Raw genomic sequence first — 15,733 nt, 5'->3', positions numbered from 1 at the left:
CCTGGCTGCCAGCTTCCAGGGGTGCTGCACCACTGCACTGCTTGGGGTTTGGGGTTGTTTTTTTGTTTGTTTGCTTGTGGCAGAGGAGGACAGGGAGCACTGTTTTCCATCTTGAATGGCAAAATTGCATCTGCATCTCATACCCCAGACAAAACGTTTTCCACAGAGGAAAAACCCAAATATAAAAATCTAAAAGCATAAAAGCCTTTATTGTTATTTACAGTATAAAGGTTACACTTGCCCTTAGGTTACATTTTCATTGTAATGTACAATACTATACAGTTAACATGCAACTCGAGGGACAATAGGTTGTCTATGCATCTATATTTATAGAGTACACATAAAGCTTTAATGTGATTGTAAAATACACAAACTCCCCTGCTTTTCACCACTTGGGTTATTTGGATTTGGTAACCTGGAAGTTCCAAAAGCTTGAGATTAAAAACATCAAAAAAGGAAGAATTGTATAAATAGTTAACTACAAAGAATACAAAAATAGAATTGATTGCATGTTATTTTAGTTTTTTCATGGGAGTGTTACAGTCTGTGCCTTGATTATATCATATCAAACAGCACAGAGTTTGCACAGGTTAAAAAACAGTTTACTTGTAGTGGTTCGGTGCAATTTATTATTCAGATGACCTGGGGCAGTTATACCTACAGGGTTCTTGTCTTTAGCACCTGGGGCTTGTAATGCTCTATTTACCCAAATTGTAAACTTAACACTGATCACTGTAGTGAGATCCCCTACACTGGCTGATCCCAGACAGGAAAATATGCTAAAAGGAAAATGGAGCACCACAAACATTGATGTGCCAACGGGATTTTATTTTTTTTTAATTTTCTTCGACAGAGAAGAGATGTCAATGCAAATTATTTTTAAAACCAGGTAGAACTAGCCCTGTAGTTCCCCCAAATTCTAGAACATGAAAGTGCAATCAATGTTTTGATGTACTGTGTTGCAGGCCAGGATGCTGTAAGATCAGCAGCAGAAACAGAATTAACTCATGTAGCAAAATCCTGGCAGCATAAAGGCAAAGGTGGGCTGGCTGTAGAGAACGGTTACTTAGCCTTACAGCAACCATGGTGCTTCAAGATGCTCTGTCCATGTGGATCCCACAAAGCACATGCACACCAGGAGTGGGATCCACAGCCAAAGACTTGAACATTTGCTTTTACTAGTTTCACATCCATTTTCTTTATTGCTTAATATCTAATGCGAAGAGGCTACTGGCCTCCTTTTAAAGAAAAGTATAGCCTGGTTTCTACACACAAGCAGTGCTTAATTTCTGCCAGGGCTGAGCCACCTGGGCACCTTTGGGCTTGGCATGTCAGTTAGGAAAGTACAAAAATTGCTTGAAACCTGGCACCTCTTTCATTACAAATTAAGCCCTGCATGCCATGTCTGCTTTCAGCTGTGGAAATTAGCCACAGGCATAGAAATGTTGCATTGGGGAAAGCACAAGAATCTCCAAAGATCTTGCAGAGTATTAATGCTGAGAGTCGATCCCACAAGTGCTGTTTGAAGAGGAGTTGGTAGGAGGAATTGACTGACTAGAGGGGACCAATAGCTTTTAAGATCTACACAGCTTGTGTAAGGTTTTGTAAACACCATTCACTAGTTTAATTACACACCACCATATGGTCATCCAGGCTAATAGGGCCATATTTAAGACACTTGCCTGCTCTTATTCCGGATAGAAAAGACAAGCTCAGCATAAATATTCTCCTCTCCTCTCTCTGGTTTCCAAGGATAATGTGGGATGCCTCTCAGTGGTGTATCTTCCACATGGAATGCTGTAACAGAGCTCTCCAGCTGCGGAGCTGGAGCGCCACATGGGGCATTTTCTAGCTTTCCAACATACCACCTCACTCAAAATACAGAGGTTTGCATAGATGTGGGAGGGGGTGGGAGCAGAGTCTCTTGCAGACATTCCAGGGCCCTTTCCCCCCCACTTACAGGGAAAAGACAGGGCAAGCTCCCAGGCGTTTGTACATTTCCCCATATCTCTACACAGGCTCTGGGAAGAGGGGAGCCTGCTGCCACCAGAAACAAACGAGGCCAGGTGAGGCACATAGTGAATGTACTGCAGATAAATCTGGTACCTCAACACTTCTGGGGAGGAGCTGGGACACAGTGGGGGCTTGAGCATCAGAAATTCAGTCTGCAGAACAGGCTTTTAATACCAAGTTAAAACATTAAAAACCTTAAAAGCTAAGAGGACCTGAGCTTCCAGAGTAAGCGATGGCTCGCGGTGTTCCAAAAGGGCATGCAGCATTCTGTAACAGGGCAGGTATTTGGCATGAATGAAAGGCATCCCTGGGGAGAACTACGCAGAGTGCAAACTGGCAAGTTCCCCCAAGTACCTCTGATCCGCAACAGACCTGAGCCTCCATTCAGTGGACACTGACGCTCACGCGAATGAGAAGACGGGTCTGGTTTGGACACAGGCTCTCTGGGAACTAGGCTGAGATCTCAGGGGCTTCACTGGTGAAGCAAGTCAGGATTGAATTCAGGCTTTGTGGCAAAAGGCTCAAATGTGATTGCTTAAACAGGACAGAATGTCATTCCTAACACAGCGAAGCCTGGGAAGGAACCTGCATCTGTTGGGAGACAGTTTCAGGCTGGCAGCATGAGCCTTTCTGCACATTAACTATACCATGTCTGATGCAAAGGGGAAGACAGACCATACTGTACTTCACTCCAGCTGGCCGTGCACAAGGGGTGCCAGCTCAGCTTGTAGTGGGTGGTTATGACAAGGCAGTACTAAGTACTCCTCCACCTCCCAGAGAAATCCAAATCCAATCGAAATGAGTGAAAATAACCTCCTGTTAAGCCAAACCTCCATCACGTGCAATTCCATTTGGCGTCTATTCTTGACATTTCAGTTGCCACCTCAACCAGAGCTTTGCTAGTGACAGGCGATTTGGGAAGAGTTCACCCCACTGACAGCAAGGCATTTACACTGAAGTTTTGCACAGATCATGAGCAGTACTGACAATCAGTGGCCACCACAGGAGCTCAAAATAGCAACCACTCAACCTTAAGTGTCAGAGCAAAATAAAAAAGCAGAGAAAGTGCTTAAGTCTACAAGTTCTTCCCTGAAATCCTCAGGGATATCTAACCCCTTGAAACCAGTCAGGACACAACAGAATTTGAATAGCAGCTTATTAGGTAGTTTGCAGAACGAAGGAATAATATGAGGTGTGGGGGGACTGTCCCATTTTATGTGATATACTGACACTACTCACTTTCCAGTACAACAGGTGTGAATATTCCCCTGTTGATGGACCCCACATTTACCCTCGTAAACCTGGTTCCTAGCAAGCCATGTTTTCCTGGGAGAAGGAGGGACCTTGTCCAGAATTCTAATTTAAGTCGACTTGTGGCTTTTGGTAAGAGACCAAACTGGCCTAGCCTCTAACTTGTAAAAATATTCCAGATGCTTTACAGCCACCAATGTGGTGAAGCTGCAAATTAAAAAAAAACAACCAGACATTTAGATAAGAAAATAGTCCAACATGGTAACAGCTTAATCACCCTGTGGCGTTAGGAGTACTTCTTTATGGGTTGTCTAAGAACTGAGGCTTAGAACTAGTCTACTGTCCCTGGAGTAGATTTTTCACCATGCAGACTACGTGCTTTCCAGCACTCGCCGTACTGATGGGACAAACCCCCAACCATACTAGAGCTGAAATATCCACTTTAAGAGCAGCTAAAATAGACTGAAGAGCTTAACAGCCTTGCGTTGGAATGACAACTCTTCCGATTGGTCCACAGACCAGATAACAGTCTGTTGGGTGAACACAAACCTATCCTAATCAGTACTGTGCGGGAACGCACACTTTATATTAACCTTATATTCACTTCATAAACCCCAATCAGCTAAGACACTACTCTAAGTATGTTATAACCTGGTGTGATTTGTTGTTTAAACAAACACGTTTCAACTGATTGGCCTTTGCTGGTTGCTAAAACTGTGTTTGGAAGTGAGCTGCTAGGCATCAGGCACAGGCCACATGGTTGTGAGGGGCCTATGAAGAACACTCCCTCCTCCCTTGGGTTTCAGCAGGCTGCTGTGCTGGCAGGACAATCTGGGCAAATCAGCTTTGCTTCATACCTCACTTAAGAGAAGTGTGCCCTCCAGGATAGCTTCTTCACACACTGCGAGCCTGTTCTGGGGAAGGCCAGGCTCGAGGCAGCATGCTCTTAGGTTCACCTTCAAAAGCTTTGTGCTGTGAACTCTCACCCTAAGTCTAGTTACATCAAGCTGTCGATCTGCGCTGCTAAGGAGATGGGCTACCGTACTGGTCTGCAGATGGCGTAAGTGTCCCATGGCTCTAGCCAGTCTCGGAAAGCTCAGTACACTGGTAACTTGCGAAGCTGAATCCCAGGAGTTAATCTTGAGCAACCTACACTGGGAATGAAACGCTCACAACAGCGGGTGCTAGAGGCGCTCCAAGGAAGCAAGCAGAGCCTCAAAGGACTGTCCAAGCCACCTGCTGTGTGCGCGCAGTGGGGCTCCTGGAGTCCCTGCCCCCCATCTCTGGGTGTCCCAGGCACAGCTCTTCCCAAGCATGAGAGAGACCAGGAATCTAGGAAGAGAGCTGGAGGGTGCAGGCCCTGCTGAAAGTCTGGGTTATGCAGTGAAATCAGTTTCTCAGAGTTCTGAGCCCAGCTCCATTGCCGGGTGTCTTGAGTCCTTTTGGGAAGAGGAGGTCAGTGATGTGCTGGGAGGGGGCTTCCAAAAGCCCTGTGTTCAAATTCTGCCACCAGAGTGAAGGAAGCACTGCAATTTCCCCGCCTCTGGTGGATGAGCTGTCTCCCCTCGGTCCTGCAGATGCTTCAGAAGACCTTCTTTAGGAATGGGACAGGCTGTGCCAACAAGCATTGCAAGCATGCACACAGCTCTGCGTGGCTTGAAAGCTGGTCCCTCTCCCCGACAGAAGTAGGTCCAATAAAATATACCATCTCCCCTACCTTGTCTCCCAGGTATTTCAAAGTCATTCACAGGCCCCCGTCACCCACCTCTCTGCAGCACATACACCTGGGCACATGGGCTTGGCACAGGCGGAGGGACAGGCAGCCCAGCACTAGGAAAGGAGAGGGTGCTGCTAGCGTCTCAGAAGGAAGTTGCCAGGCCCAGAGGCTGTGTGCATCACTATATGGACATCAGCTGCCTTACACATTCCAGCTCATCTCAGAACACGCAACCAGCTGGCCTTTCTGTGCCTCCGATCCAGCCACGTAGCATCTGTCCTGTCACATTTGACCATCGGGGGCCTCGGTAAGAAGCATCAGCGAAAAGCACCAAGTGCTCTGTATTTAGGATGTTTCCAGGTGCCCAAAGCAAGTCAGAAAAGTGACTGAAATCTCCCTGACTATCCATCCCACTCGGCAAGGGGGATCTAAACCCACTGGCTAGTGAGAAGGACAGGCCTCTTCCTTACCAAGGACCCCTGGGAAAGTGGCTTTGTGGCAACAGAGGGAGCTGGGTCAGCTTGGAACGAGCTGAGGGCGGGGGCTCATGGAACACTCTTCCAGAGCGACCAGCGCTGAACTCCCAGTCTCCTCATCCACATCTCCAGTAAAGCACCACCCACCTTACACCAAAGGCACATTTGGTAAGCAATAAAAATGGCGTCATACAGATTGGTTATAGTTCCGCCCCTAACCTCCCCCCTCACAGTCCCATGCCAATGGCTCTTCTTGCAACAGATGAGTGCTGGATGCTCGGTTTACGTTGAGTCTTCAGGGTGACAACTGAATCCCAGGAGTGTCAGGAAGAAGAGTCTCAAATTGCCAGCAGCCAGGAAGTGGCTGGAAACTGAGAATGTGAGAACCACATCTCCCCTGATCTCAGTATTCAGCTACCAGCAGCAGCAGCCTGGCCTCAGCATTTTCTAGGCATGTGGAGCAGTTATTCCAGGAAATTGTGGAGAGGCTGGAGTTTCTGGCTATGGCTCTGAGGAGAGCAGAAGCTTCCTTCCACACCATCATGGTTCTGGCATGAGTCAGTCTTTGTCAAGGCACTGGTACTGCAGGAGGACACCACAAACTAGGGTCTTTTGTGCTTTTTTGCTGCTGGGACAGTAGATGTGTTGTTCAGGGCTGTTGGGACCCTTCACCTCTTACACAAGCAGTCCCATACGGGTGACTTTGGCTGACAAGAAAGTGTGCAACATAAAAACAATGGGTTTTGGACAAGAGTGCAGGTCCAGGGTCTGGAGAGAAAGCACAAGAGATGCTGTCAGTCCCACACATAGCACAGGGCTCTACTTGGAGCAGAAGTGTCAGTGTAGATTGCAAACAAACCACCCCAAGACAGGGTTTTCAGCTCCCACTCAACCACAGAGCCCAATGGTTACAAAGAGCTTCTCACACAGCAGGGAAGAGCAGATCCTGAGCTGGGCTTTCCCCCTGGGAACCGCCAATCCCACACCCCCAATTCCAAAGGTGATGGAAAAGCTGGGCCCAAAGCACCGAGGGCCCTGTAATCACCATGAGGCCACACTGCTCAGTCTGGCTTCAACAAGCAACAGACTCTCAATCCACCTGCCCCTTGGGATCTGGGAGTGAGGTGTCTGCACGGTAATGATTAGGGATCAGCCACCAGCATGGTGTGGGAAGAACTGGCTTTCCTGGATGTCTAAGCAGACAGGGATCCTTTGGCCCAATGGTACCCAGCTTGTGAGAGTGGAATCTCCCAGGGCAGGTGAGGGCCACAGGGGGTGGGATGGGAGAGGCAGGCTTTGAGCACCTGAAATTAACTCAAGTCACACAGTAGTTTGATAACAGACAAGCCCGAATCCTTCCCACTCCACAAAATACACATCACGGCACATCCCCAGCCCCATTCTCACCAGCTCCCCCTCAGGGCCTCCAAAATCCAAGTAGAGGTTCCTGATGCCATCATCTGCAGACACTCTAAGCTTCTCAAAGGGGTAGAGGAACAGGGTGCGACTGGAGCCTGCCTCCTCCCTGGAGAGAGTGAATCCATTTTCATAATGGACTGTGAGCTTCACCTCCTGACCATTCAAAGTGCAGCCTGCACAGAAACAGAGCACAGAACCTCAGAAGCAGCCAGCCAGCTCAGAGAACATGCCCCCTAGCCTCTCCCCCCACACCCTTCAAAGACAGAGCCTGCAACCGCTGCACTGGACCCTGTGTCCCAACATTAAGAATATAAGAACGGCCAGACTGGGTCAGACCAAATGTCCACCAAGCCCAGTATCCTGTCTTCCAACAGTGGCCAATGGCAGGTGCCCCAGAGGGAATGAACAGAACAGGGAATCATCAAGTGATCCATCCCCTGTCGTCCATTCCCAGCTTCTGGCAAACAGAGGCTAGGGACCCCATCCCTTCCCCTCCTGGCTAAAAGCCATTGATGGACCTATCCTCCAGGAATTTATCTAGTTCTTTTTTGAACTCTGGTATAGTCTTGGCCTTCACAACATCCTCTGACAAGGCGTTCCACAGGCTGGCTGTGCATTGTATGAAAAAATACTTCCTTTTGTTTGTTTTAAACCTGCTGCCTATTAATTTAATTTGGTGACCCCTAGTTCTTGTGTTATGAGGAAGAGTAAATGACACTTCCTTATCTACTTTCTCCACATCAGTCATGATTTTATAGACCTCTATCATATCCCCCCTTAGTTGTCTTTTTTCCAAGCTGAAAAGTCCCAGTCTTATTAATCTCTCCTCATATGGCAGCTGTTCCATACCCCTAATCATTTTTGTTGCCCTTTTCTGAACTTTTTCTAATTCCAATATATCTTTTCTGAGATATGGCAACCACATCTGCACGCAGCATTCAAGATGTGGACATACCATAGATTTATATATAGGAAATATATTTTCTGTCTTAGCTATCCCTTTCTTAATGATTCCCAACATTCTGTTCGCTTTTTTGACTGTTGCTGCACATTGAGTGGATGATTTCAGAGACTTATCCACAATGACTCCAAGATCTCGGTCTTGAGTGGTAACAGCTGATTTAGACCCCATCGTTTTATATGTATAGTTGGGATGATGTTTTCCAATGTGCATTACTTTGCATTTCTCAGCATTGAATTTCATCTGCCATTTTGTTGCCCAGTCACCCAGTTTTGACAGATCTTTTTGTAGCACTTCGGAATCTGCCTGGGACTTAACTATCTTGAGTAGCTTTGTAACATCTGCACATTTTGCCACCTGACTGTTCACTCCTTTTTCCAGACCATTTATGAATATGTTGAATAGGACTGGGCCCAGTACAGACCCCTGGGGGACACCACTTTTTACCTCTCTCCATTTTGAAAACTGACCATTTATTCCTACCCTTTGTTTCCCATCTTTTAACCAGTTATCGATACATGACAGGATCTTTCCTCTTATCCCATTACATTTTACTTTGCTTAAGAGCCTTTGGTGAGCGATCTTGTCTAAAGCTTTCTGAAAATCTAAGTACACTATATCCACTGGATCTCCTTTGTCAGCATGCTTGTTGACCCCCTCAAAGAATTCTAGTAGATAAGCGAGGCATGATTTCCCTTTACAAAAAACATGTTGACTCTTCCAACAAATTACGTTCATCTATGTGTCTGATAATTTTGTTCTTTACTATAGTTTCAACCAGTTTGCCTGGTACTGAAATCACGGTTACTGGCCTGTAATTCAGGAGGTGACCCCGGCAGCCCTTTTTAAAAATTGGCATCACATTAGCTATCCTTCAGTCATTTGGTATAGAAGCTGATTGAAATGATAGGTTACCAACTACAGTTAGTTCTACAATTTCACATCTGAGCTACTTCAGAACTCTTGGGTGAATACCATCTTGTCCTGGTGACTTATTACTGTTTAATTGATCAATTTGTTCCAAAACCTCCTCTAACACCACCTCAATCTGGGGCAGTTCCTCAGATTTGTCACCTAAAAAGAATGGCTCAGGTTTGGGAATCTCCCTCACATCCTCAGCCATGAAGACTGATGCAAAGAATTCATTTAGTTTCTCTGCAATGGCCTTATCCTTGAGTGCTCCTTCTGTGCTCATTGTGAGCACAAGGGCAGAGAAGAGGTCTACTCGCCCTTGGGTGGGTGCAGGAGAGTGACCAAACTGACCTGGATGTGTGTAGTGAAGGTGAAGCATTTCCACACTAGTGCATCAGCTGTACCACTAATGCTACAGGCTGGGCCAGTGTGAAATCAGGCTGCCCACGGAATTGCAAGGGACACATCTGCTGCTCTGTGAATTCACACAGGAGCATTATTTGAGTCCATGCCATTGTGTACCTAGCATATAAAAGCATCAGCAAGGGACACCAGGGTGTTTCCTGGCTCCTGGATGAGACTGGCAGTGCCCTTTGTGGAGCCAGGAAATTCACCATGCTGCTGACAGCCCAGAGAGCACACAAATGGAACCACTGCACAGAAAAAGGGAAGGGACTGGGGACCGTGCGGGGTTCAGAGCAGACATCTCTGGGACAGGGATGCTGTCACCTGCTACAGCTAGAACCAAGGAGCAGAGACTGGCAGATGGCGCCGAGGGAAGAAATACCTCAGGAAAGCCAAAGCAGCAGCATGGTGAGGACACTAGCAGAGGAAGCATCTCAGAAAAGCAGAAAGCCTGGGATTTCAATCATGTAACTAGATGGGTGCAGGATGACTAATATCCTGCTGGAGCCTGGGATGGTGCATCTGTCAGACCCACTCTGGCTGTGTCCCAGGACAGCATGGGGGCAGCTCAACCTGGAACATCCTTGAGGCACCAGCATGACACAGGATCTGCGCCCAGGAAGAGCATGATTGCTCGGTTTGTACCTTCACAGCTTGGCAGCGAGAGGGGCGGGGAACATAGGATGAACTAACTCACCAAGAATGCACAGGGCGGTGGCTTAGCCTGTCAGTCTAGGCCTGCCTGCCGCTCTCCAGTCCCTTTCCAAAACCCATCTCATCCAATACTTAAACATGAAAAGAAAGCTCTCTGGGGTTTCTCTGCTCACTGTGGACAAAGATCTCACAGTAATGATCAGGGATCAGAGAGACTATGAGTCTGTTCTGGACTCTCCTATCAAGGGGAACCTGAGAAGGACAAGACTTAGGTTTGGGATGTATAAAGATGACCTGAAAGCATTTTTTAAAGTTGTTTTTCTACTTGTCTTTTACTGTTAGTCATGCTATCATGGCTATTCAATCTTTCCTGGAGGACTCAGGATAGAATGTGAACCTTTTTCAGGCCTTATGTTAGAGCGGGACCTGAATCTTCAAAAAATGCTTTTCTCCCAACTATTTTTAGGCCTTTGAGTTAATAAAACTGTTGCACAGTTTCAATAAAAATCCATTCCCACCTCAACCAAAGTTTACTTGCATGGCATATCAATCCTACCAGTTCTCCAGACATTCGAAGTCTCCCAGGAAACCAGGGTAGGTAAGACTTGAATTTCCAATGGGGAAAAACAAAGTAGATTCAACTTCCCCCCCCCCTCCCCACACAGGCCTTTAACAGATTAGAAAGCAGCCAAAAAGGGACAAGTCCATCACTCCCCCCTAGATTTTTACTTTTTGCCCAGATTGCCTGTCACATCTGAGGCTTGTGGAACTTGTTCACTCACTGAGAGCCACTCCCTGTCAGCAGTCATGCATCAGGTCCTGTTTTTGAAAGACTTCAAGCAGTTGTGTGCAGTATCAGGGGACTTGCATTTGTCTATAACAGAGGGTGTGTGTGTGGGGGGGGAGAATCTGAAATGTGTGACATCACTCAGGTGTTTCTGGTTCACCTGTGAAATACTACAAGGGCAGCCAAGCCTGCTCTCCCACCAAGTCTTCCTTTTGCTACCATGTCTAGCCCTGGTTTTCACCAGCCAGATTTCTATTGCTAAACCAATCAGCATCACATTCTTGGGTTTTGTTTGAAGGAGTATATATCATGCAACCAACACAAGATTAACAACTGCTCCTTAGCCTAACCTCAAAAGAAGCCCGTCACTTCTGCATGGTCCCAACGTGAGCAGCTTTCCCTAGCACACAGTCTATTTTTCAGATGCTCTGTTTTTGATGCCTAGTGGCATCTGGAATCTTTCCGCTTGTGGCAGCAATTTTATTACCTCAACTGGCACCATACAGGGCTCTAGGGTGCCTGATACATCACAGAGCGCCTACTGCCAACAAGACAGCTGCCATTACAGATGCTGAAGGATAAGGCATGCGGGGGAGCAGGCAGACTGCACGAGAGTATGGCCTTTAGGGAGAGGGCTCCTGATGGAAAGAACTGGCTGAAGGGCCCCTTCGCACAAAACTCGCAGGACCATCATGCAGAGGGCTGTAGTAGTGCTTGTGGAAGGTGCTGGCTCCCAAGCCAATATTCTCCTTGCAGCAATTAAGCTGCTATTGCAGCAGGATGGAAGCTGGCCTGCCACCTCACATTAGCTTTTCCCAGTAAGATGATTGTGACAAGCAAGAGGCTCAGAAATAAAAATTAGAGTCTTCAAAAGGGGGAAGGACTTGTAGAATGGGTGCTATTCTCTTCTGAACACTAGAGGGAGCTTTTAAGCCATAGGTAACAGACTGACCCAAACCTCTCAGCCTAGAATAGAGGTCAGCAACCTTTCAGAAGTGGTGTGCCGAGTCTTCATTTATTCACTGTAATTTAAGGTTTCGCAGGCCAGTCATACATTTTAACGTTTTTAGAAGGTCTCTTTCTAGACGTCTATAATATATAACTAAACTATTGTTGTATGTAAAGTAAATAAGGTTTTTAAAATGTTTAAGAAGCTTCATTTAAAATTAAATTAAAATGCAGAGCCCCCCGGACCGGTGGCCAAGACCCGGGCAGTGAGAGTGCCACTGAAAATCAGCTTGCATGCCGCCTTCAGCACGTGTGCCATAGGTTGCCTACCCCTGGCCTAGAACTTCATTTTTGGCTGTTTCTATCTCTCTGCTGTTGAGCCCTCTCCCACCCCCAAACTGGAAGACTCCAGCTACAAGGCTGAGACTGGGTTTTCTAAGTGCACATGGGCCACTTCACACCCCCACTGGCTGAAATGATTTCCATGCCCAGGGCCGTACTGCCCAGCTCCTCTCTGTTCTCAAATTTACGGGCAGCCTCACGTGTTCAGAATGCAGGAACAAAGCTGGCTTTCCCAGCACTCCGCTCCAGCTGCATGCCAGAAGCATGTCTCAGAATTACAGATTCTGCCAATCACACTGTGGTCACGGCACCTCCGGATATTAGTGATGCTGTCCTTACACTGGGGAGATGGACCAATGGCCAGAGTCCAGATGGTTAAAACTTTCCACTCAGGCTTGTCTGCCTACCAAGAGAGCCACACATTCCACATTACTCAAGAAATCAGCACAAACTTGGCAGTGCCGAGGCAATGAAGATATGTTGTGCACCACCTGGGGCGGAGAGATAATTGGCTTCCTTTTGATTAGGCTGCTCCACCAACCAGTTAGGCGTGAACTGTAATCAGCCTTCCAGTTTCACTGCACTATCACTACCATCACCTCACACTAGCCTCAGCTCCGGTGGGACACTGGCCATCTCTGAGCACATGAAAGCATTCAGATCTTCCCATGTAAAGAGGTACAGAAGGGCAAGGGATTCACTCCAACTGGACCTGGGCTCTGTTACAGACTAGCAAGAGAACCTTGGTTATAGCAGAGGACACCCCTCATCCAAGACCCAGAGCTCTGTGCAGTCCACATGGCCCCACCATGACCTCCAGAAGCGCAGTCACTGAGCCGAGACTCCAGGCTATGCAGACTGGGCGCCTTAGTGTTAAGTTTCCCACACTTACTTTTCTTGTGTCCCTCATGAGTCTTAATTCCAAACCATGTCCCACAACTCTCTCGTGTGTTTGTGAAAGCTAAGCAGCCCCCCATCCAAGCCCTCACAGGCCTGCCTCTGCTCAGCTAGGGAGAGCTGCTGAGACCCAGTCCCAGAGGGTAGGTGATCAACTGATTGCTTGGCAGTTGAGCAACTCAGGAAGGAGCAGTGGGGCTGCAGACAGTTACTGCCCCCCAGCGTACCTACGGACACCTCCTTTATCAGCTCCGCAGCAGTGTGGCAGCCCTGAACTAGCATCCTGGTCCAGGAGGAGAGGTCCCGATGCGTCTCCACCCTGAAAACGTGCATTTCAATGCCCTGGCGAGAGCCTGTCCTCGTTGCAAAGGTGAGCTCGGATCCCGGAGAAGGTGATCTGCGCCCGGAGCCAGAGTGAACCAGCCTGCGGATCACATGGGAGAGAAGAGGGAAACCAGTGTGACTGCACAGTGGCCAGGGAGACATCGTTCCAGGACACTGCTGCTTCCCAACATGGGGGGGAGCAAGCTGTGGTTCATTAACAAACCTTTATCATGGGGCCAGGAGGGAGGGAGGTCTCCGTGGGAGGATGCTGCTTTTGTTCATTCATTCAGATTTATTGGCTGGTGAGTGGCCGAGCTGTGACTTATGCTGCTCGTAAGCCACTGTTTGAGCAAACTTGCTCCTGGACAGTGACCCGGGGAAGCCACATGCATGGGCCACACAACACTCACCTTTCCCCAGTGCACACATCCAACACCCAGTCATGTGTCACGTGGGGAAAACCCAGCACCAACCAGACCAGCCACTCCCAGCTCGATCCGCTGCCACCTCCCATCTCACAGCCTCCTCTCTGTCAATGGATCCGGGGCGCCTCAGAAATCTGTCCACCAGAGCAGCCGCCAGGCAGCGATGGAGAAGGTCAGAGCAGACTAGGGAGACATTGCTCACAGGCTGAGCGAGGCATTAGAAATACATGGGGCAGTAACACAATTAACACTAGTTAAACTGCTCTCCCCTTCCATGGGCAGCAGGCTGGCAAAGGCATACTCCTTAGTGCACAGGGCTGGGGGTTCTCTGGGCAGATGCACTAGAGAGATGCAGCTAGCTCCCCTCCGTCCTCTCAGCTGGTGCAGCCAAGGGCTGCCTGGAACCAGACAGCTGGAGCCCAGCCCTGTGGAGGTGGCAGGTGACAAACTGAGCAGCCACATGGCACAATGGGCAAGACACCCTGAGCCTGCAGATGCCAAGCAGGGATCAGCCTGTTCCAGGAGGCCTCAAGCCAGATGTTCTAGAAATGCTCAGGCTAGAGGAATGTTTCCCTCCTATGGTGCTGGCTGCTGAAGGCTTGGCAGGGAACATGAACTGATCCAGTGGCAGGACCTGCACACGCCCCTATGGGCGTCACAGGAAGGCTTGAGCAACGGATGCGAACACGACACCAAGGCCCCACGCAGCCTGCTCAGGCAGGCCAAGCCTTTCCTCTGGCAGCAGGACAGCCCCTCCAGCTCCCAGCAAGGCTGGATTCAGGCTGCTAGCAAAGCCGCAAAGCCAGGACTCCTCTCAGGGAGACAGGGCTAGAAATGAAAAGGTAAGTAGCCAAGAGCCCCCTCCCAGCACTCAGGCAGCCCAACGCAAGATGCATGCAGACATCTCACCATGCCGAGAGCCTGCAGCCCCTCCTATGTCAGGGGACCCCCGCTCTGATCACAGCAGCTGCGCTCCCTGCCCCAACAGCAACAAAACCCTCTTGTTTTGGAGGCTGTAATGGCTGTCTGAAATACAGGCTTGTCAGCACACCATGCTCTGCTCCCTTTCACTTGCAGGACAGGTGGCAAGAGTGGGCCTGGGAGGAGAACACACATGCACCCTGCCCCATAGATCATCATGGAAGGAGTTAGCAGGGCAATAACGACACTGAGGTCACCACAGAGAAGGCTAAAGTTTGGTATGGACTCCAGCAGCAGCACAGGCTTTCTGCAGATGCTGCCAGGCAGCCAAGACGGGTTTCGCAGTCCTTAGCGGGGATACCGACACTGGTCAGCCTGGTTTCCAGGTGAGCATTGGCTGTTCATGGTATTCTGGTAGCCAGAGCTTCATGGTGGCCACCTTTGCCTCTTGGTCTGTGCTTGGGCCACAGGGCTGGGTTCTGTGTGGACTGGAATGAACGCCGTGGCAGGGCTGGGAGAGGCAGGGACTCATTCTCTCAGTGCTCAAAGCAGGAGTGCATTAGTTTACAGAAAGGCTCTTATACTGTAAGCAAACTCCTCAGGAGCTGGAATGTTTGCAGCTCTGTATTAGTGCTGAGTGCCTACTGCTAAGTCTGTCTCATCCTTCAGCTTGAGCATTCCGTGTCATTTACGAAGAACGTCACTGTCTTGCAGAATCCCTGGGAGTTTGCGATCTCTCTCCCCCAGCAATGCCCAGTGCCTTGCTGGCTTACGGCTCCTGGGAGGGCTGGGACACGCACACTGGCTTATTACAGGGTTACTCTGGGCTGCTGGCCACATTAAGGGTAGGTCCATACTTACCGCACGGGTCGACGCGGAGAGTTCGACTTCTCAGAGTTCGAACTATCGCATCTAATCTAGACGCGATAGTTTGAACTCCGGACGCACTCCCGTTGACTCCGGAACTCCACCACCGCGAACGGCGGTGGCGGAGTCGACGGGGGAGCCGCGGAGTTCAATCCCGCGGCGTCAGGACGGGTAAGTCAGTCGAACTAAGGTAGTTCGACTTCAGCTACGCTATTTACGTAGCTGAAGTCGCGTACCTTGGTTCGACACCCCCCCCCCGAGTAGACCAGGCCTTAGAAAAAGAATCAGAGGTATGGGCCCAACAAGAGCAACCGGAAGAAAGTGGCCTTTTACCAGGTGATTTATCAGAGGTGGCTGAGAGAGGGATGGCCTGAGCACAGCTAGCCCTCCCCTGACTCTCCCACTTGCTACCAG

The 15,733-nt window shown here is 49.0% G+C and overlaps 1 protein-coding gene across 1 annotated transcript in view; it reads right to left on the bottom strand.

The window, feature by feature from the left end:
* Positions 1 to 190: 190 nt before the first annotated feature.
* The window catches only part of SNTB2 (syntrophin beta 2), a 53,384-nt gene continuing 37,841 nt past the window's right edge, over positions 191 to 15,733 (bottom strand). The window contains exons 5-7 of the mRNA XM_044987291.1: positions 13,010 to 13,206; positions 6,865 to 7,049; positions 191 to 6,225 (exon numbers count right to left, since the gene is read on the bottom strand). Of these exons, the coding sequence (XP_044843226.1) occupies positions 6,133 to 6,225; positions 6,865 to 7,049; positions 13,010 to 13,206 (475 nt within the window). The 3' untranslated portion in view covers positions 191 to 6,132. The remainder of the gene's footprint in view (positions 6,226 to 6,864; positions 7,050 to 13,009; positions 13,207 to 15,733) is intronic.

This window comes from Mauremys mutica, chromosome 14, assembly GCF_020497125.1.
Source record: "Mauremys mutica isolate MM-2020 ecotype Southern chromosome 14, ASM2049712v1, whole genome shotgun sequence".
Lineage (NCBI taxonomy): Eukaryota > Metazoa > Chordata > Testudines > Geoemydidae > Mauremys > Mauremys mutica.
This window is presented reverse-complemented; position numbering and strand designations above follow the sequence as displayed.